Raw genomic sequence first — 21,824 nt, 5'->3', positions numbered from 1 at the left:
AACAAATAACTGCAAAGATAGAAGACCACATATCTCCCCAGATGGCCTCCCTCAAGAATTGCTCACAAGATAATTCCTTGTGGGCCCCAACATCTTTACTCTAAAACTGAGTTTTGTTTAATTTCACTCTGCCAGTGTAAATTAACAGCTTATCTTCACAGGTACAAGACAAAGACAAGACTAGAAATCATCCCTCCATCTACCTGGAGACAAACGCATATTTGACTTCTCTACCCAACATTTACTTTATCGTATGTAAAATGCAGATTTACTGAGCATAAGATGAAAGCATAGTTGACTGTTCCTTTTTCCTCTCCTGCCTGCTCTTTCTTCTGTAAATATTGCAGTCCTCAAAACCCTCTTAGGAAAAAGCATGGGCCATAGATGGTACAACAATTTGTGTCTCTTCTTCCAAGGTTAATCTTCAGCTCGACAAAATAAACTTCTAAACCGATTGAGACCTGTCTCAGACGTTTTTTAGTTTACATGACTATAGCAACTTCCTAAGTTCTTTGAGTTAGTTTAAGAATTATCAGTCCTTGGGAGATGAGAGACCCCTGACTTTGCAGCCATGACAGACAGAAGTGCAGGTAACCTGGGACCCGATACTTGTGACTTGCATCTAAAGTGAGGACAGTCTTGTGGGACTGAGCCCTTAAACCTGTGGAGCCTGAGGTGAACTCCAGGTAGTTAGTGTCAGAATTGAGTCAAATTGTAGGACTCCCAGCTGCTGTTAGAGAATCGGAAAGTTATTTGGGTGGAGGAAAACCCCATCACAGAAAGAAACTTAGAGTAAGAGTAAGCAAGTACACCTCTACCTTCTTTGGTCCCAGAGGAAAAGATAAACAAAATGTAAGCATTTATTTCATGTCCCTAACTCTGCTAAACACAGGTGTTCAACCAGCTAAACCAGCTGTTCATTGTCCAGACGTGGAGTGGCCCTACCTCTAACCTAGAAGTTAAGATTTTCTTTTAGGCCTCTGAGAGGGTAACATAAAAACCAATAAATGTTAGAGATTCTCTCCCCAGAAATATTTCCACACACAAGATAATACAAATATTAATATAAAACATCAATGTGGACCTAGATCCTCTGAGATCTTAAAAACCTTGGTGTTTTAATCCTAGTAAGAGACAATGCAGAGGGAAGATGTTTGAATAATCATTTCACCATCACACAATGCCACTCCAATAATCTAGACTATAAACTGGGATAGACAAAAACTTGATGTAAATACTTTCAAGGGAATGGGTGGAAATATATTATTTCTTAGTCACTGGTTCATTCAGACACTCTGCATGCCTGCCAGGTACCAGATAAATTTCTTGTCTTGGATCACTGCTCAAGAATTAAAATTTGTCATTCTTTTCCCACCCCTCACACTCCAGCACTTGAACCCTCTTATTACATCAGAATTCCACACTGTCGATGAAAAGAGTCAAATTCTGTAACATATTTGAAGAGATTTATTCTAAGCCAAATATGAGTGACCACAGCCCATGACACAGCCCTCAGGAGACCCTGAGAACATGTGCTCAAGGTGGTTGGGGCAAAGGTTGGTTTTATACATTTTAGGAAGACATGAGACATCAATCAAATACATTTAAGATGTACATTGGTTTGGTCCAGAAAAACAGGACAACTTGAATCAGGGTTGGGGGTGGGGAGCGTCTAGGTTTTAGGTAGATTTTAAAATGTTCTGATTGGCAATTGGCTGTTATCAATAGAAAGGAATGTCTGGGTTACGATAAGAGGTTGTGGAGACCAAATTTTCTCATGCAGATGACGCCTCCAGGTGGCAGATTTCAGAGAGATTAAATTGTAAATGTTTCTTATCATACTTAAGGTCTGTGTTGATGTTAAATGCTGGTCAGCTTTTCCTGAATTCCAAAAGGGAAGAGAACATACAAAATGAGGAATGTTCGATGCCTGCTTCCCATCATGGCCTGAATCAGTCTTTCCGGTTAAATTTTGAGTGCCGCAGGTGAGGATGGTGTCCATTAAGACGTTTGGGGTTGGGTCGGGGGTCTTTGAAGTTTATTTTTGGTTTATGACACTTAGAGTCTTGAGAGGAGACAGAAACCACCTCCCTCCCTGGAACAGGACTATGATCCAGTCACCCTGGCAGTTGGTCATGGACATGAGGTTTAGGCTCCACCAGTCAGACGACCACCTGCGGGACCCTGACCCAGGATGAGGCCGTGACTGTGCAGAACGCATTTTAGTAAAGATGGCTGAGTGACAGTGGTGATGTCCAGTTGCCAGGTGCAGCAGTGACATCTGTCCTAGCCTCAGGGCCCAGTGTCCAGCACCAGGTGTCAGAGGTGTGAGCAGTGGCGTCTGTGCTCAGCAGCAGGGGCAGTTGTTACTAGGAGGGACCTGATCCAGGGTAGACTGTGGAATCTGTTCCTGGCTGTGCAGTTTCAAGCCTGCTTCTGTGGCCTTCCCCATAATAAAATTATCTCCCAATACCATATACACTACTTTATGTATAAATTAGAAAAATTTGGTTTCTGTGTTTGCTCCAAGAAGTGAGGTAACAATCTGTGCACCAGTGTCAGATAGCAGCATTCAGGGGTTTCTTTGTGCAGAGCTGAGAGCCACATCTTGAATCGTCTACCTGGCCTCCACTCCATGGTGCAGAGAATAATAAAGACATCACATCTCATATTTGATGATATATGTCTCCCCTTTTCTTTCTGAGGGGAAAACCCACTTTTAAACAGGGCTTCAAAACCCACCCAATGAACCCACCCTGGGCACTCTCTGATCACTCGTATCAGTGGTTCCCACTCTGGCTGATCAACAAGATTGCTAGTGGAGGCTCAGGAAATACTCAGGCCACTCCCCAGAACCCCCTGGATCAGAGTATTATGCACAAGACTCAGAAAACGCTTACCTAACAAGCCTTACAGCTGAGGCTGATACACAGGCATTGGGATCCTGGTGTTCTTACTACTCCAAGTGTGATCTGAAGACCAGCAGCATGAGCTCCAGCCTTGTCACAAATCCAGAATCTTTCTCCACTCCAGACTTCCTGGATCTTAGCATCATGTCCAGGTGATTCCTATGCACAGTAAAGTCTGGGACTCCTTAGTCTATGTGCCTTCTAAACTTGGTGTTCAGAACTGTGCAGTCTGCTCTGAGTGTGGCCTGATCAGATCCCTTAGCACTGGAGGTCCAGGGCCCAGTTCTTGCACTCATTCTCTTCTACAGGCAGTCACTTCCTTGGTGCCCTCATCCATGCTTGAGGTTTTAAGTATCATTTATAAGTTGTGACCTCCCTAATTGAGTCCTCCAGCCCAGTCCTTTCTCCTAAACTCCAGATTTGTCTGTCCAACTGCCACCCCAGCTCCCTCACCTGCATGACGCATAGACATCTCCTCCACTGAATGCCTGCAAAGACCCCGCCTCAAATAAGTGCCTGCCAGAGTCTCCCCATCTCCACTGACAGCAGCTCCATCCTTCTACTCACTCAGTTTAAAACTATGGGGGTCCTTGATTCCTCTCTTACACCACAGATATAATCCATTAGCAAATGCTGCGAAGTCCATCTTCAAATGCATCCAGAATCTGCTCACGTCCCACAATTTCCACTGCTCACACCCCAGTGTGAGCAACCGATATTTCCAGCCTGGAATACTGCACTCGCTTCCTACTGTTTTCCCTTCTGCCTCCCTCGTCCCTCGCCTCTCAATTCTGTTGTCAGCACAGCATTCAGACAGATCCTTTTTTTTTTTTTTTTTTTTAAATACCTTAAGTTCTGGGGTAGATGTGCAGAATGTGCAGGTTTGTCACATATGTATACACGTGCCATGGTGGTTTGCTGCTCCCATCAACTCATCATCTACATTAGGTATTTCTCCTAATGCTATCCCTCCCCTAAGCCCCCACCCCCCAACCGGCCATGGTGTGTGATGTTCCCCTCCATGTGTCCATGTGTTCTCATTGTTCAACTCACTTATGAGTGACAACATGCAGTGTTTCATTTTCTGTTTTTATGATAGTTTTCTGAGAATGATGGTTTGCAGCTTCATCCATGTCCCTGCAAACGACATGAACTCATCCTTTTCTATGGCTGCATAATATTCCATGGTGTGTATGTGCCACATTTTCTTTATTCAGTCTATCATTGATGGGTATTTGGGTTGGTTCAAGTGTTTGTTATTGTGAACAGTGCCACAATAAACATACATGTGCATGTGTCTTTATAGCAACATGATTTATAATGCTTTGGGTATATATATACTCAGTAATGAGATTGCTGGGTTAAATGGTATTTCTAGTTCTAGATCCTTGAGGAATGGCCACACTGACTTCCACAATGGTTGAACTAATTTACACTCCCACCAACAGTGTACAAGTGTTCCTATTTCTCCACATACTCTCCAGCATCTGCTGTTTCCTGACTTTTCAATGATCACCATTCTAACTGGTGTGAGATGGTATCTCATTGTGGTTCTGATTTGCATTTCTCTAATGACCAGTGATGATGAGCATTTTTTCATATGCTTGTTGGCTACATAAATGTCTTCTTTTGAGGAGTGTCTGTTCATATCCTTCACCCATTTTTTGATGGGGTTGTTTTTTCTTGTCAATTTGTTTAAGTTCTTTGTAGAGTATGGATATTAGCTCTTTGTCAGACAGATAGATTGCAAAAATCTTCTCCCATTCTGTAGGTTGCCTGTTCACTCTGATGATAGTTTCTTTTGCTGTGCAGAAGCTCTTTAGTTTAATTAGATCCCATTTGTCTATTTTGGCTTTTGTTGCCATTGCTTTTGGTGTTTTAGTCATGAAGTCTTTGCCCATGCCTATGTCCTGAATGGTATTGCCTAGGTTTTCTTCTAGGGCTTTTATGGTTTTAGGTCTTACATTTAAGTCTTTAATCCATCTTGAATTAATTTTTTGTATAAGGTGTAAGGAAGGGATCCCAGTGTCAGCTTTCTGCATATGGGTAGCCAGTTTTCCCAGCACCATTTATTAAATAGGGAATCCTTTCCCTATTGCTTGTTTTTGTCAGGTTTGTCAAAGATCAGATGGTTGCAGATGTGTGATGTTATTTCTGAGGCCTCTGTTATGTTCCATAGGTCTATATATCTGTTTTGGTACCAGTACCATGCTGTTTTTGTTACTGTAGCCTTGTAATATAGTTTGAAGTCAGGTAACATGCCTCCAGCTTTGTTCTTTTTGCTTAGGATGGTCTTGGCTACACAGGCTCTTTTTGGTTCCATATGAAATTTAAAGTAGTTTTTTCCCAACTCAGTGAAGAAAGTCAATAGTAGCTTGACGGGGATAGCATTGAATCTATAAATTACTTTTGGCAGTATGGCCATTTTCACAATATTGGTTCTTCCTATCCATGAGCATGGAATGTTTTTTCATTTGTTTGTGCCCTCTCTTATTTCTTTGGGCAGTGGTTTGTAGTTCTCCTTGAAGAGGTCCTTCACAACCCTTGTTAAGTTGTATTCCTAGGTATTTTATTCTCTTTGTAACAGCTGTGAATGGGAATTCACTCATGATTTGGCTCTCTGTTTGTCTGTTATTTGTGTATAGGGATGTTTATGATTTTTGCACATTGATTTTGTATCCTGAGATTTTGCTGAAGTTGCTTATCAGCTTAAGGAGATTTTGAGCTGAGACAATGGGGTTTTCTAAATACACAATCGTGTCATCTGCAAACAGAGACAATTTGACTTCCTGTTTCTAATTGAATACCCTTTATTTCTTTCTCTTGCCTGATTGCCCTGGCCAGAACTTCCAATACTATGTTAAATAGGAGTGGTGAGAGAGGACATCCTTGTCTCATGCCAGTTTTCAAAGGGAATGCTTCCAGTTTTTGCCCATTCAGTATGATATTGGCTGTGCATTTGTCATAAATAGCTCTTATTATTTTGAGATATTATTTTGAGATAGGTTCCATCAATACCTATTTTATTGAGAGTCTTTAGCATGAAGTGCTGTTGAATTTTGTCAAAAGCCTTTTGTGCATTTATTGAGATAATCATGTGGTTTTTGTCATTGTTTCTGTTTATGCGATGGATAATGTTTATTGATTTGCATATGTTAAACCAGCCTTGTATCCCAGGGATGAAGCCAACTTGATAATGGTGGATAAGCTTTTTGATATGCTGCTGGATTCGGTTTGCCAGTATTTTATTGGGGATTTTCGCATCAGTGTTCATCAGGGATATTGGCCTGAAATTTTCTTTTTTTGTTGTGTCTCTGCCAGGTTTTGGTATGAGGATGCTGCTGGCCTCATAAAATGAATTAGGGAGGATACCCTCTTTTTCTATGGTTTGGAGCAGTTTCAAAAGGAATGGTACCAGCTCTTCTTTGTACCCTGCTAGAATTCAACTGTGAATTCATCTGGTCCTGGACTTTTTTTTGGTTGGCAGGCTATTAATTGCTGCCTCAATTTCAGAACTTTTTATTGGTCTTTTCAGGGATTCGACTTCTTCCTGGTTTAGTCTTGGGAGGGGGTATGTGTCCAAGAACTTATCCATTTCTTCTAGATTTTCTAGTTTATTTGTGTAGAGGTGTTCATAGCATTCTCTGATGGTAGTTGTATTTCTGTGGGATCTGTGGTGATATCACCTTTATCATTTTTTATTGCATCTATTTGATTCTTTTCTCTTTTCTTCTTTATTAATCTGGCTAGCGGTCTATTTTGATGATCTTTTCAAAAAACTACCTCCCGGATTCACTGATTTTTTTGAAGGGTTTTTTTGTGTCTCCATCTCTTTCAATTCTGCTCTGATCTTAGTTAATTATTATCTTCTGCTAGCTTTTGAATTTGTTTGCTCTTGCTTTTCTTGTTCTTTTAATTGTGATGTTAGGGTGTTAATTTTAGATCTTTCCTGCTTTCTCTTGTGGGCATTTATTGCTATAAGTTTCCCTCTATACACTGCTTTAAATGTGTTCCAGGGATTCTGGTATGTTGTGTCTTTGTTCTCATTGGTTTCAAAGAATATCTTTATTTCTACTTTCACTTCATTATTTACCCAGTAGTCATTCAGGAGCAGGTTGTTCAGTTTCCATGTAGTTGTGTGGTTTTGACTGAGTTTCTTAATCCTGAGTTCTAATTTGATTGCACTGTGGTCCAAGAGACTGTTTGTTATGATTTTCATTCTTCTGCATTTGCTGAGGAGTGTTTTATTTCCAATTATGTGGTCAATTTTAGAATAAGTGCAATGTGGTGCTGAGAAGAACATATATTCTGTTGATCTGGGGTGGAGAGTTCTGTAGATGTCCATTAGGTCCATTTGGTCCAGAGCTGAGTTCCAGTCCTGGATATCCTTGTTAATTTTCTGTCTTGTTGATCTGTCTAATACTGACAGATAATATTGGGTGTTAAAGCCTCCCACTATTATTGTGTGGGAGTCTAAGTCTCTTTGTAGGTCTCTTACAACTTGCTTTATGAATCTGGGTGCTCCTGTATTGGGTACATATATATTTAGGACAGTTAGCTCTTCTTGTTGCATTGATCCCTTTCCCATTATGTAATGCCCTTCTTTGTCTTGTTTGATCTTGGTTGGTTTAAAGTCCATTTTATCAGAGACTAGGATTGCAACCCCTGCCTTTTTTTTTTTTTTTTTTTTTTTGGCTTTCCATTTGCTTGGAAATTCCTCCATCCCTTTATTTTGAGAATATGTGTGTCTTCTCACGTGAGATGGGTCTCCTGAACACAGCACACCAATGAGTCTTGACTCTATCCAATTTGCCAGTCTATGTCTTTTCACTGGGGCATTTAGCCTGTTTACATTTAAAGTTAATATTGTTATGTGTGAATTTGATCCTGCCATTATAATGTCGGTTGGTTATTTTGCCCATTAGTTGATGCAGTTTCTTCATAGCATCAATGGTCTTTACAATTTGGTATGTTTTTGCAGTGGCTAGTACCAGTTGTTCCTTTCCATGCATAGTGCTTTCTTCAGGAGCTCTTGTAAGGGAGGCCTGGTGGTGACAAAATCTCTCAGCATTTGTTTTTCTGTAAAGGCTTTTATTTCTCTTTCACTTATGAAGCTTAGTTTGGCTGGATATGAAATTCAGAGTTGAAAATTCTTTTCTTTAAGAATGCTGAATATTAGTCCCCACTCTGTTCTGGCTTGTAGGGTTTCTGCTGAGACATCCACTGTTAGTCTGATGGGCTTCCCTTTGTGGGTAACCTGAGCCTTCTCTCTGGCTGCCCTTAACATTTTTTCCCTCATTTCAACCTTGGTGAATCTGACGATTATGTGTCTTGGAGTTGCTCTTCTTGAGGACTATCTTTGTAGTGTTCTCTGTATTTCCTGAATTTGAATGATGACCTGTCTTGCTAGGTTGGGGAAGTTCTCCTGGATAATATCCTGAAGAGTGTTTTCAACCTTGGTTCCATTCTCCCCATCACTTTCAGGTACACCAATCAAATGTAGATTTGGTCTTTTCACATAATCCCATATTTCTTGGAGGCTTTGTTCATTTCTTTTCACTCTTTTTTATCTAATCTTGTCTTCTTGCTTTATTTCATTGAGTTGATCTTCAGTCTCTGATATCCGTTCTTCTGCTTGATCGATTCAGCTATTCATACTTGCGTATGCTTCAGAAAGTTCTCGTGCTGTGTTTTTCAGCTCCATCAGGTCATTTATGTTCCTCTCTAAGCTGGTTATTCTAGTTAGCATTCATCTAGCCTATTTTCAAGGTTCTCACCTTCCTAGCATTGGGTTAGAACATGCTCCTTTAGCTTGGAGGAGTTTGTTATTACCCGCCTTCTGAAGCCTACTTCTGTCACCTCGTCAAACTCATTCTCTGTCCAGTTTTGTTCCCTTGCTGGCAAGGAGTTGTGATCCTTTGGAGGAGAAGAGGTGTTTAGGTTTTCGGAATTTTCAGCCTTTTTGCGCTGATTTCTCCCCATCTTTGTGGACTTATCTACCTTTGGTCTTTGAAGTTGGTGACCTTCAGATGGGGTCTCTGAGTGGATGTCCTTTTTGTTGACACTGATGCTATTCCTTTCTGTTTGTTGGTTTTCCTTCTAACAGTCAGGTCCCTCTGCTGCAGGTCTGCTGGAGTTTGCCGGAGTTCCACTCCAGACCCTGTTTGCCTGGGCATCACTGGCGGAGGCTGCAGAACAGCAAACATTTCTACCTGTTTCTCCCTCTGGAAGCTTTGTCCCAGAGGGGCACCCACTAGAGGCCAGTCAGAGCTCTCCTGTATGAGATGTCTGTCTGCCCCTACAGGGAGGTGTCTCCCAGTCAGGATACACGGTGGTCAGGGACCCACTTGAGGAGGCAGTCTGTCCCTTATCAGAGCTTGAACACTGTGCTGGGAGATCTGCTCTCTTCAGAGTTGCCAGGCAAGGATGTTTAAGTCTGCTGAAGCTGCGCCTACAACTGCCCCTTCCCCCAGGCGCTCTGTCCCAGGGAGGTGGGGGTTTTATCAATAAGTCCCTGACTGGGGCTGTTGCCTTGTTTTCAGAGATGGACTGCCCAGAGAGGAGAGGCAGTCTGGCCACAGCAGCCTTGCTGAGCTGTGGTGGGCTCCACCCAGTTTGAACTTCCCAGTGGCTTTGTTTACACTGTGAGGGTAAAATCGCCTACTCAAGCCTCAGCAATGGTGGACACCCCTCCCCCTACGAAGCTCGAGTGTCCCAGGTCAAGCTCAGACTGCTGTGCTGGCCATGAGAATTTCAAGCCAATGGATCTTAGTTTGCTGGGTGTGGGTGGGACCCACCATACCAGACCCCTTGGCTCCCTGGCTTCAGCCCCCTTTCCAGGGTAGTGAACAGTTCTTTCTCACTGGCATCCCAGGCGCCACTGGGGTATGAAAAGAATCTCCTGTGGCTAGCTCAGTGTCTGTTCAAATGGCCGCCCAGTTTTGTGCTGGAAACCCAGGGCCCTGGTGGTGTAGGAACCAGAGGGAATCTCCTGGTCTGCAGGTTGCAAAGACCATGGGAAAAGCACAGTATCTGTGTTGGAGTGCACAGTACAGTCCCTAATGGCTTCCCTTGGCTAGGAGAGGGAGTTTCCCAACCCCTTGTGCTTGCTGGGTGAGTCAACGTCCCACCCTGCTTCGGCCCACCGTCCTTGGGCTGCACCCACTGTCCAACCAGTTCCAGTGAGATGAACCAGGTACCTCAGTTGGAAATGTAGAAATCATCCACCTTCTGCGTCGATCTCACTGGGAGCTGGAACCCAGAGCTGTTCCTATTCGGCCGTCTTGCCAGTAATCCAGAGAGATTCTTTTAAAAGAGAAGTTGTACCATGTCCCGCTTCTGCTCAAAACTATCCTCTAACTCCCATCTCACTTAGAGCAAATATCAGATCCTTCACCACACCCTCCAGGCCCACCTGCTCTGGCCACAGTTCTGCCTTCCTCTCAGTTTCTCTCTGTCCAGCCCTCCTGGCCTCCCTGCTCTTCTTGGCACACAGACACCTTCCTGCCATAGTGCATTTCCACTGGAGGTTCCCCTGTCTGGAAAGAACTTCCCCAGACATCCTCACGGATAACTCATGTCCCTCAAATCTTTCCTCAAAGGTCACCTTTGCAACAAGGCCACACTGTATAACAGCCACCTTGGATCACCTACCCGAAGACACTTGCTACCTTCTAGCATCTTTCTTCCTTACTCTGCTCATAGTGTATCTATCCTCTGCCTCTTCCCACTGGAACACAAGCTCCATAAGGCCAAAGATTTTTCTTATTTTACTTCAATTATGTTCCCCAGATGCAAAACCACTCTGCTGTATGTCTGTCAGACAACAAAGGTCAGTTGAATGAATGATCACTGTAGCACACCTCCCTATTCTAAAGACAATAGCTTTATTAACATAGCCTCAGGCCAAATGCTGTTTTTTGACAGCCACAGCACAAGGTTCCCTCACACTGACATTCGGGATGGCCTGTGCTTTTCTCAACAGGGCTGCTTGTGCCCTCGCCACACCAACCCCCCTCCCCCAACATACACACACACACACACACACACACACACACATGCACACACACACACTCTGCAGCACATAATCAGGTTTCTCTCTTCAGGAAAGAAAAAATCTAGACTATGGATCCAATTTTACAAACAAATATAACTCTAAATTAGACTCTGCTTTATAGATTCATGAGTTTGGATTGGAGCCAGCACCAAGATTACCGGAACCAGGGCAGGGAGAGAGGGTAGGAGAGCAGAGTAGAATAGCAGTTCCACCAGAAACATACCTAAGAGGAAAAATTATGGGATCCCTCCTCTCCGTTAATTCCAGAAACTGGTTCCTTTAAAAAGGTTGGGTGCAGCAACATGGATAGAAATGGAGGACATTAGGTTAAGTAAAGTAAGCCAGGCACAGAAAGACAAATATCACTCCCTCCTATATGTGGGAGCTACAAAAATTGATCTCAACAAAGTAGTGAATAGAATGGTGGTTACCAGAGGCTGGGAAGGGCAGTAGGGAGGCAGGGGTTGATGAGAGGTTGGTTAATGGGTACAACAGTCAGATAGAAGGAATATGATCTAGTATTCAGTAGCATAATAGGGAAACTATAGTTAACAATAATGTATTGTATATTTCAAAATAATTAGAAGATTTAGAATGTTCCCAACACAAAGAAATTATAAATGTTTGAAGAAACAGATATCCTAGTTACTCAGATTTGATGATTACACATCATATGCTTGTATCAAAATATCATACATACCCCACAAATATGTACAACTCTTATGTATCCATAAAAATAGAAAAGTCATAAAAAATAAAACAGAAATGTTAAAGAGAAGATGGAAAATACAATCTAGGATAGAGGACTATTAGGAGGGCAGGAGCTGAATGGCTCTCAAAATTTTTCTCTCAATAGCACAGTGACTCCTGTGTGCAGAGGCCACCCTGGGCGATGTCTGAGTTTCTGTGACCACAGCTCCTGCAGGACAAGTTTCCATTGAAGGGACAAAGACAATGGAGCAGTGAAGATGACCCAGCTGAGGACTGACCCCATAAAGCCCATGATGGACTCAACACCAACTGGGCACAGGCCCCATCCACACTCAGCCCCCCACAGCCTTCTCCAGTCCCCACCTGCAACAGACTCTGCACAGAAAACAGGTGGATTCTGGAAGGTTCTCAGGTCTTTAATTCCTCTCTCTAATTTTAGGCATCATCTCCTTTAATTAATCCATCAACCTCTCATGGCAAGAATTTGAGAAAACAAATTTATATTCAGATTCTTATTTTCACTAGCCAAGTAACAGGTTGCAGCTCAGTGCACCACGAAGTTGAGACAGAGATGCAGACATCCAGCCCCACCTCTCTGGAACAGGAAAGATGATTGCGGAAGGAATGCAGGTCAGCGTGGATACGAGGGTCACGGTGGACACAGGGCTGGGCTGTCTCTCCACCTCCTCACATTGTGCTAACAGGGACGCAGACACATTCAGACGCCTTTGCAGAAAGAGATGCCAGAGGCTCTTGAAGTCACAAAGGGGAGGCATGAGGAAATCCCATCATCTTAGTACCACAAAAAGCAGCTGTCTCAGGCTACAGAAAACAATAGTCAAGAACAAATTCAGGTCAGTCATGGTAAGTAGTGACACTGAACAGCCCACCACACACTCAAAATGTCCCAGACAAAGAATCCCCATAACCCAGTCCTTTCCCCTCTGCCCCACCCCCACCCACTTCAGATCCCCAGGGTCTCACCTTTACAATCCCTGCGAGACACGTCAGAGCCCTGGGCACCATTGCTCCCTGGGGTAGAACAAAAACAGCAGCTGGTCAGAGCCCCCAGGAGACGTGGGACAGGAGGAATTAGGGGGTGGGTGAGCTCCTCCACATCCCAGTCCCCAACTTACACGCAGCCTGCGAGTAGCTCCCTCCTTTTCCACCTGGGGGAAGAAAATGTCCTGTGAGGGGCTGGGGGAAGGCAAGGTCATGAGGTCCTGGAGGAAACCCCTAGTCTTGGACTCCAGGGAAGTTTCCAGAAATGTGACTGCAGACCCAGGGCTGGATCAGGAAACATGAGGAAAGTGGGTGTGGGTTCTGGACAAACTGCCCTCCTGAGGTCTGCCCTCAGCAGGGACCTTCCCACGACCTGTGACTGCTGGGATCAGGTCTCCATCACCACGATCATCAAGGTGATTCTCTGTCCTTCATTGTCACAGGTGCTTCATAAAGAGTAGGTATTGGCACACAGGGCCCAGGCTAGGTAGGCCTGTGTGTGTGGATGGTACTTCCCAGTAACGAGGCAGGACACACTTCTACCTGAGGCTTGAAACACCCAGTGGGACAAGAAAACTCAGGCCCCACTCCTCTCCCCTTCCCTACCTGAGCTTTTCTTCCTCCACATCACAGCAGTGACCACAGCTCCAAGGACAATCAGGCCAGCAACAATGGCTGCGATGAGGATGGTGGGCTGGGAAGACTGCTCTGGGAAAGGAAGGGAAGGTGAGGGGCCCTGACCCTGCTGAAGGGCTCCTGCTTTCCCTGAGAAGAGACATGACCCCCCAGTCCCCCTCCCTACCCCATCTCGGGGTGAGGGGCTCCAGCAATCCCTCATGCTGCACATGGCACATGTATCTCTGCTCCTCTCCAGAAGGCACCACCACAGCTCCCCACTTCTGGAAGGTTCCATCCCCTGCGGGCCCGGTCTCCACAAGCTCCATGTCCTGAGTTTGGTCCTCCCCATCCTGCTGCCAGGTCAGTGTGATCTCCACAGGGTGGAAGCCCAGGGCCCAGCACCTCAGGGTGGCCTCATGGTCAGAGACGGGGTGGTGGGTCACATGTGTCTTTGGGGGATCTGAGGGGAAGAGTCAGAAAATTCAGGCACTTTGCACATCTCATGGGACACTCCAGCAGTGCCCATGTGACCATCCTGAGAATGGACAGGACACCTGGGGTGGGGAAGGGAGCACAGAATTCAGACACCAGCCTGGAAACAGGTACCTGGAACAAGCTCCTATTACTTGGAAAGTTTTAGGCTCTGAGGGAGGAACAGCGACTTCTGGTCCTGACCTGAGTGGAGGCTGAGGGACTCAGAAGAGCTGGAATCAGACTCCCACACACACTGAGTGTGAGGCAGAGAACAAGGCCTGAGAGATAAAGTCACGGTGCCCAAGGCTGCTGCAGGGGTCAAAGGGGACTGCTGATCAGTATTCCAGGGATTGTCTTCCCTCCATTCCCTCAGAGACTTCATCCCTTAATTGTCCCAGAGAGCAGGTGGGCCCTCAGAGTCACTCTCTGGTACAGGATCCGGAAACCTAGGAGGATTCTTCCCACTCAGGAGCAGAGGGAGGACGATATTCTAGCTTTGTTCCCGTTTTCCTCCTCTCCTGGCGGGAGGCCAGCCTGGGAGATCTACAAGAGATGGTGAAGGCGCCCCGTGGCCCCCGGTACCCGCGCGCTGCAGCGTCTCCTTCCTGTTCTCCAGGTATCTGCGGAGCCACTCCAGGCACCTGTCCTCCAGGTAGGCTCTCACCCTCTCCGCCTCACGGGTCACCTCCCACTTGCGCCGGGAGATCTGAGCCGCGGTGTCCGCTGCGGTCCAGGAGCGCAGGTCCTCGTTCAGGGCGAGGTAATCCCTGCCGTCGTAGGCTAACTGGTCATCCCCACGGAGGAAGCGCCCATCTGGCCCCAGGTCGCAGCCGTACATCTCCTGGAAGGTGTGAGGCCCTGGCCCCGCCCCTACCAACCCACAGGGATTTGGGCCTAAACCGAAAAAGAAACAGGGTGAAGGCGCCTGGGGCTCTCCCCGGTCGAGGATCTGGGCCAGTCCCGCAGCCTCGGGGTGGATCTCGGCCTGGAGACTCGGGGACGACCCGGGCCCTCCGTTGGGAATGGAGAGGGGTCGTGACCTGCGCCCCGCGCCGGGGTCACTCACCGGCCTCGCTCGGGTTGTAGTGGCGGAGCAGGGTCGCAGGTTCACTTGGAAATTCTCTGTGTGGGTCTTGGCGCCTCGTGTCTCCAGCTCCCAATACTCCGGCTCCACCCACGATGCCAGCGGCTCCATCCTCGGAATGGCCGCGTCGCTGTGGAATCGCACAAACTGCGTGTCGTCCACGTAGGCCATGTAGATGAAGTGGGGCTCCCCGCGGCCGGGCCGGGACACTGAGGTGCCGAAATACCTCATGGAGTGGGAGCCTGTGCGGGAGGAGGTGAGACCCGCCCGACCCTCCCCCCGGCGCGGCTCCCCGAGTCCTGCACCCCGCCGGGCGGGCCCCTCGCTCCTCCCCGCAAAGGCCGTTTCCCTCTCGACCTCGCACTCACCTGCCCAGGTCTCGGTCAGGGCCAGCGCCCCCGAGAGCAGCAGGAGGAGGGTTCGGGGCGCCAAGATCCCATTCTTGGCGTCTGTGGAGACTCTTGAGTCGGGGTGTGTCCGCGGGATCTTTAAAACCGGGAACCGTGGCGACGCTGATTGGCTGCTCTCGAAACCCGACACCCAATGGGAGTGAGCACTGGCGCCGTGTCATCAGTATCCGGGAAAAAGGACCCGACAGGTTGGGAGAGGGAGAAGAGAGACGCTGGGGAGTTGGGGAATCCCCAAGGCTGAGCCTCACCACCCCAGACACCGCCCTCGGGACCTGAAACTCAGAAAGCCAAGCTCCAGGGCCCTGGAACTTTGCTCTTACCCTGCTTCTTTTGTATCAAGCGCTCTGTCCCAATGTCTCCCCGTTTGTGGGCCCAGGAGTTGTCTGAGAAACCAGGCAGAAACCTTCTGCATGTGCCCAGGCCCTCTCCCTTCACTTTTCATCCCAGAATCCCTGTCCCTGAACTAGACTTTCTGCCTCCCACTCCTTACCTGTCCCCCAGGACTCTTCTAGAAGAAAACTCACCCCAGGGAGCTTGGTTCCAGAGAGTGAGCTTGTCCTGGGAATGGAGGTGCAAAGACAGGGGTTGTTTTTTGTTTAAATCTGAAAAAGTTGTGCCTGAGCCCATGAGATTAGAGACCAGTTTCCATTTTGTTTAATAGCTATAGTGAGTAGCAGAATCTTGGTAACCCCTGAATTATCAGGAAGCTAATCTGTAAAAAATGTGACTTTGTCATTACAACTGGACACACAAGGCTCCTAAGTTTTCCTCTTTCAGACTATATATCTGTGACTCTGGCTTGTATTTTAAAATTACCTTCATTTCATAGCCCTGAGTTTCTGTGTGAGTCCAGGACATCTCCTCAATACAAAGTAGCACAATGTGTTACTGTATGTTGCAACCAGGAGCTAGTACATTCATTCACCTCACAGTTGCAAGCACTGAATGCAGTCACAATGCCCCTCATCAGTGCTCAGGCACTGCCTGTTTTTAGAAAATAACCACATCTAAGTGGTGTGCATATTTCATAGGAACACTTAGTATTTTTTTAAACCTGATTAAAAAGCAATTAGTTTTTAGGCAGTCCCACATAAGGTATTAAAGACCAAATGCAAAAAAAAAAAACACCCTTCGAGTCTCTGTGGATGAATGTATTAAAAATCTATTAAACAATGTGTTTAAACCTAAGAATTCTGCTGCTTTCAAATTTTTTCCCTCTGCTCCTTTTCCTCACCTCCTGCTTCTCCAGTCCTTCCCTCCATCCCTCTCATTCCTCAGGATTCCTCCTCTCCCTTCAGTCCCCACCACTCTGTCACTCCTGAATAGCACCTCTAGCACTGTCCCATTACCTGCTACATGACTGTTCTCTCCACAGTGGTCCTGCTACTGTGGGTTAGAGTGTAAGAGTTAAAGAAAGAGGAAAGAAACATGAAACATGGCTTGGCAGTTAAAGACAGGTTTACTTTAGATAAAACCTGACAGGGTCTTCTGACCAATTTTGGTCAGGAGCACTTTCTTTTACAGACTAAGAATATATATTGGTTTTAGGGTGAGGCTCTTATTACAAGCTTGAAATCTTCCTGTGTGAGGGAGAAGTTTTATGACAGGGTTGGAATGTTTCTGGGAGGAGGTGAGTTTATCTTGGGGCAGACATCTTCCTGGCCGGAGGGGCGTTATCTCGAAGCTAGCATGTCTCTGGTCGGGGAGGAGTTTGGAATGTTTCTGGTTGGAGATGTTATTTGTGGTTTATGGCCGTGCTGACTTTAGACATTAGGCTGATGCCCTTTGGATTTAGGCATTTTTTTATTAAGGTAACTTTAGAACGAGGGACTTATCAGAGATGGTGATGCTCCTGCTCTGTCACAGAGTGTGTTATTTCTTCACATAAAACACTCCAATGGCTCCATCTCACTCTTGTGAAGCTTATAGAGTGTAAGGCACATGAGCATATGAGGGCACACTTGGTTCATCATAGGCACTAAATTAATTTTTGTTGATTGAATAAATGAAATACGAGTGTATTAAAATTTAATTGCATCATGGAAAATTATAAAATGAAAAACACTGGAAAAAGGTAAGAAAGATTTTATTTTATGCAACTACTGTGTATATAAATTCATAAATTCATTCCATGTACCTTTTGAGCCTATGTATGAATTTTTTTTTTTTTTTTTTTTTTTTTTTTTTTTTTTTTTGAGACAGAGTCTCGCTGTGTCTCCCAGGTTGGAGTGCAGTGGCGTGATCTCGGCTCACTGCAAGCTCCGCCTCCCAGGTTCACGCCATTCTCCCACCTCAGCCTCCCAAGTAGCTGAGACTACAGGCGCCCGCCACCACGCCCGGCTAGTTTTTTTTTTTGTATTTTTAGTAGAGACGGGGTTTCACCATGTTAGCCAGGATAGTCTCGATCTCCTGACCTCGTGATCCACCCGCCTCGGCCTCCCAAAGTGCTGGGATTACAGGCTTGAGCCACCGCGCCCGGCCGAGCCTGTGTATGAATTTTATACGACTGCATAACAAATTTTCACAAACACTGGCTTTAAACAGCACCCATTTATTCATTTATTTTTAGAGACAGAGTCTGCCTCTGTCATCCAGGGTGAAGTGCAGTTGCACAATCATGGCTCACTGTTACCTCAAACTCCTGGGCTCAAGGGATCTGCCTGCCTCAGTCTCCAGAGTAGCTAGGATAACAGGCAAGTGTCACCATGCCCATCTAATTAATTTTTTTTTTCCTTTTTTGTAGAGAGGAAGGTCTCATCAAATTGCCCAGACTAGTCTCAAACTCATGGCTGCAAGTGATTCTCCTGAGTCATTCCCCCAAATGTTAGGATTACAGACATCAGCTACCACACCAAGCCAAGCAACACCTATTTATTTGTTTACAGCTCCTTAGAAATCCCAGCATGATGTGGATAGAGTCTCTGTTCAGGGATTCCCAAAGCTGTGTTTTCACTTTGAGTTCCTCCTTCAAGCCTATACAGAGATGACAGAATTCAGTTTCTGGCAGTTGTAGGACTGAGGTCCCTGTTCCTTGCAGACCGTCAGGATGGAGAGGGGCAAGAGCTGCACTCAATTCCTGGTTCCCACCACTGTTCTTTGCCACACAGCTCCTCCATTTTCAAAGCCCACAGTGCAGGAAACCACTCATGCTGAATTCCTCGCACACTGTGAATCTCTATGCTCAGGAAGAACCCAGTCCTTTCAAAGGCTCACAACATGAGGACAGCCCAAACCAGGATAGTCCCTGTCTTAAAGTCAATTGATTTAGGACCTTAATTATATGTGCAAATATCCCTTCACAGCAGCACCGACATTAGTGTTGGTTGAGTAACTGGGGAAGGTGAATGACCAGGGGGTGATTTTTGGAGGCCATGATAGAATCAGCCTAGCATGGCCTGGATCTTTCTTTTGTGTTTAATTGGAATATAGTTGGAAATTGAAATTCAAATAAAACAATCACTGTGAATGGTAATAAAATATATCTTATCTAGCCATTGAAATTCTTCTCACCTCTTAAAACCAAATGAAATGTTTAATATCTTATAATTAATTTAAGCCAGGTACAGTGGCTGACGCCTGTAATCCCAATATTTTCAGAAGCAGAGGCAGAGGCAAATCACTTGATTCCAGGGGTTCAAGATCAGCCTGAACAACATGGCAAAACCCGTATCTCTACAAAAAATACAAAAAATTAGCCAGGTATAGTGGTGCATGCCTGTACTCCCAGGTACTGGGATGGCTAAGGTGGGCAGATCACTTGAGCCCAGGAGGTTGAGGCTGCAGTGAGCTGTCATCCTTCCAAGGCACTCCAGCCCAGGTGACAGAGCAAGACCTTTTCTCAATAATAATAATAAATGTAGAGCAAATGAAAATTAAAGTGCAATAATTTTTCCTCTCTTATGAAGCTATATTAGTTATTTACTGTTATTTAACAAATTGTTTAAATTTAGCAGCTCACAACAACAAGTATTTATCATCTCCCGCAGTTTCCAATGGTCAGGAATCCGGGAGAGGTTTCCCTGAGTGCTTCTGGCTCAAGGCCTCTCACAAGGTTACAGTCCAGCTGTCAGCCAGGGCTGCATTATCTCAGGGCTTAACTAGACTTGTAGATTCACATGAAACATGGCTCACTCACATGGCTATTGGAAGAGGCCTCAGTTTCTTGTTGTCTGGTCCCAGAAGGCCTCAGTTCCTTGTTGTCTGGTCCCAGGAGCCCTTACTTCCTAGCCACATGGACTTTTCCACAGGGCTACTAATGACACAGCAGCTGGCTTTCCCCAGAATTCATGATTCCAGAGACAGAGAGAGCAAAGGTGGAAAGCCACAATGCGTTTTATGTTTAACATCCCAAGTCACAAACTGTTATGTCAGCATTCCTCTATCAGTTAGAAATGCATCATTAAGTCCAGGCCACACTCACCAGGAGGGAATTAAGCTGCACCTCTGGAAGGGAGGATTCTCAAAGAATTCGCATATATGTTAAAAGCAAAATTACAATTATTGTTTGAGGATTTTGTAAATCAAAAGCTTCTTTCATCTGATTCTTTTATTTAATGATTTCAGCTTCTCTTTTTAAAGTAATGATTAAAAGTTTGCGACATCGCAAAGCCTTGGGTGCTGGGGGGGATGTTTCAGACAGGAAGGAGATAAAATAATATCTCTGAGTTTTTATTGCAAATACCTTTGATAACAATGATCTCTTTAATTTGTTGCAACACAGTTGAGAACATATAGTAACTAGATCAAATAGTTCCAAGACTTCAGTGCCATAACAATAATGCCTTGAAAATAAGTCTTTGTTTTTTCTAAGATGTCTCAAATGTGATTTAAAAATGCTCCAAATGCCAATTTTCGTATTCATATATCATATTCAACAATATTTGCCTAATCAGATTGCTTTTCAGGTAGAAAAATGTGACTCTCATGCCTCAGTCAACATATCTAGCTTAGCATGATGCCAATAACTTTGGTTGGATGCAGTTTCCCAAAATGGTTAGCTCCAATCTAGGAACAAGATTTTTCTAAAACTACCTTTTTGGTGGGCATCGTATAATAATCTTAACATCTTTGGTTCTGGTTTTGAATGAGATGTGATAGAAGCGATTTGGACACCACTATGGTTTGTGAACCCTGAAAATCTGAGACAGGACTCAGTTAATTTAGAAAGTACATTTTGCCAAGATTGAGGATACGCACCCGTGACACAGCCTCAGGAAGTCCTGATGACTGTGCCCAAGGTGGTCAGAGCACAGTTGGGTCTTATACCTTCTCGGGAGACATGAGACATCAATCAACATATGCAAGATGAACTTTGCTTTCTTCTGGAACAATGGGACAACTCAGAGCAAAGGCGGGACAACTCGAAGCAGGGAGGGGCTTCCAGCTCACAGGTAGATAACAGACAAATGACTGCAATTCTTTTGAGTTTCTGTTTATCCTCTCCAAAGGAGACAATCAGACATGCATTTATCTCAGTGAGCAGAGGGGTGACTTTGAATAGAATGGGGGGCAGGTTGGCCCTAAGCAGTTCCCAGCTTGAGTTTTCCTTTAACTTAGTGACTTGATGGCCCCAAGATTTATTTTCCTTAAACAGATTCTAAATAATACTTCTATTATGTGCTTCTAAAGTTTTTTTTTAAGCAGCCCTATTGTGTTTTCCAGTCATATTTGCTGTTCCCTCACTGGTTATTCCTATGTAATATTTCCCTGTTTAATTTATTTTGACCAACCATGTGCATTTCCAATTCTGTAGAAGTTTAATTCGGGTATATGTGTGGTAATATGTAACACATCAAATCCTTTGCAAGATGAAATTGGCTTGCACATTAGATTGAACATTGTATACCAGAAAATCTAGAGAGATGCCAGTGAGTCAAGGATCAAATGACCTATTTCTAGCCAATGCCATTTTCATGAAATCCTGGTACTCTCTGTCACATGCCTCCTTACTATTGGCTATGGCTTTGTTCCAATTAAGAAGTCATAATCAAGTAACTAACTGGGCAACCAGCACTAGCATAAGACACAGAATCTGTGAGACCACCCTGGGCTGCTGCCCAATTCCATCCCCCAGAAAGAGCCTCCATCCTGGGTCTTGTGATTATTATTCCTTTGTATTTTTATAGAGATTTGTACAATAAGTATATATACCCCCAAACCAAATATGAGTTAATTTTGCCAGTTTTTGAGCTTCCTGTATGGTAAACTCATACTGCATTTATGTTTCCAGGATGCACATTCTGTGCAGGAGCCCTCTTTGGTGTGGGCGGCTGTCATCCATTCATTTTTAGACTGCTGAAGCTTTATATTTTATTGTTATACTACAATTTTGCTGCTTTTCTATTCATGTATATGTGGTTGACTCCAGTTGTTATAAACATTAGTGTGCTTGTCTCCTGGACACATAGGCAAGAAGGTTCCCAGAGTATATGATCAGGAGTGTGATGGTTGGATGATATGTTGCATGGACTTTACCCATACTAGATGATGAAAATTTGATTTTCAAACTGATTTTACCAACTTAAACTTTTTTTTTTTTTTTTTTGAGACGGAGTGTCGCT

General features: G+C 44.9%; 1 protein-coding gene across 2 annotated transcripts; it reads right to left on the bottom strand.

The window, feature by feature from the left end:
- Positions 1–12,071: 12,071 nt before the first annotated feature.
- On the bottom strand, positions 12,072–17,419 carry LOC105497654 (class I histocompatibility antigen, Gogo-B*0102 alpha chain-like). Of its 2 annotated transcripts, none has more exons than XM_071097297.1 (7): positions 15,223–17,419; positions 14,353–14,984; positions 13,481–13,756; positions 13,285–13,386; positions 12,813–12,845; positions 12,661–12,708; positions 12,072–12,498 (listed from the first exon to the last, which is right to left on the bottom strand). In XM_071097297.1, the coding sequence occupies exons 1-7, from the start codon at positions 15,423–15,425 to the stop codon at positions 12,494–12,496; spliced, it is 1,299 nt and encodes a 432-aa protein (XP_070953398.1). In that variant the 5' UTR covers positions 15,426–17,419; the 3' UTR covers positions 12,072–12,493. The 2 variants fall into 2 exon arrangements, with proteins under 2 accessions (XP_070953398.1, XP_070953399.1); XM_071097298.1 differs by having other exon boundaries at positions 13,285–13,381.
- Positions 17,420–21,824: the final 4,405 nt, after the last annotated feature.

Source organism: Macaca nemestrina, chromosome 5, assembly GCF_043159975.1.
Source record: "Macaca nemestrina isolate mMacNem1 chromosome 5, mMacNem.hap1, whole genome shotgun sequence".
In the NCBI taxonomy this organism is placed as follows: Eukaryota; Metazoa; Chordata; class Mammalia; order Primates; family Cercopithecidae; genus Macaca; species Macaca nemestrina.
The sequence above is the reverse complement of the archived record's forward strand: the minus strand, read 5'-3'. Positions and strand labels throughout refer to the sequence as shown.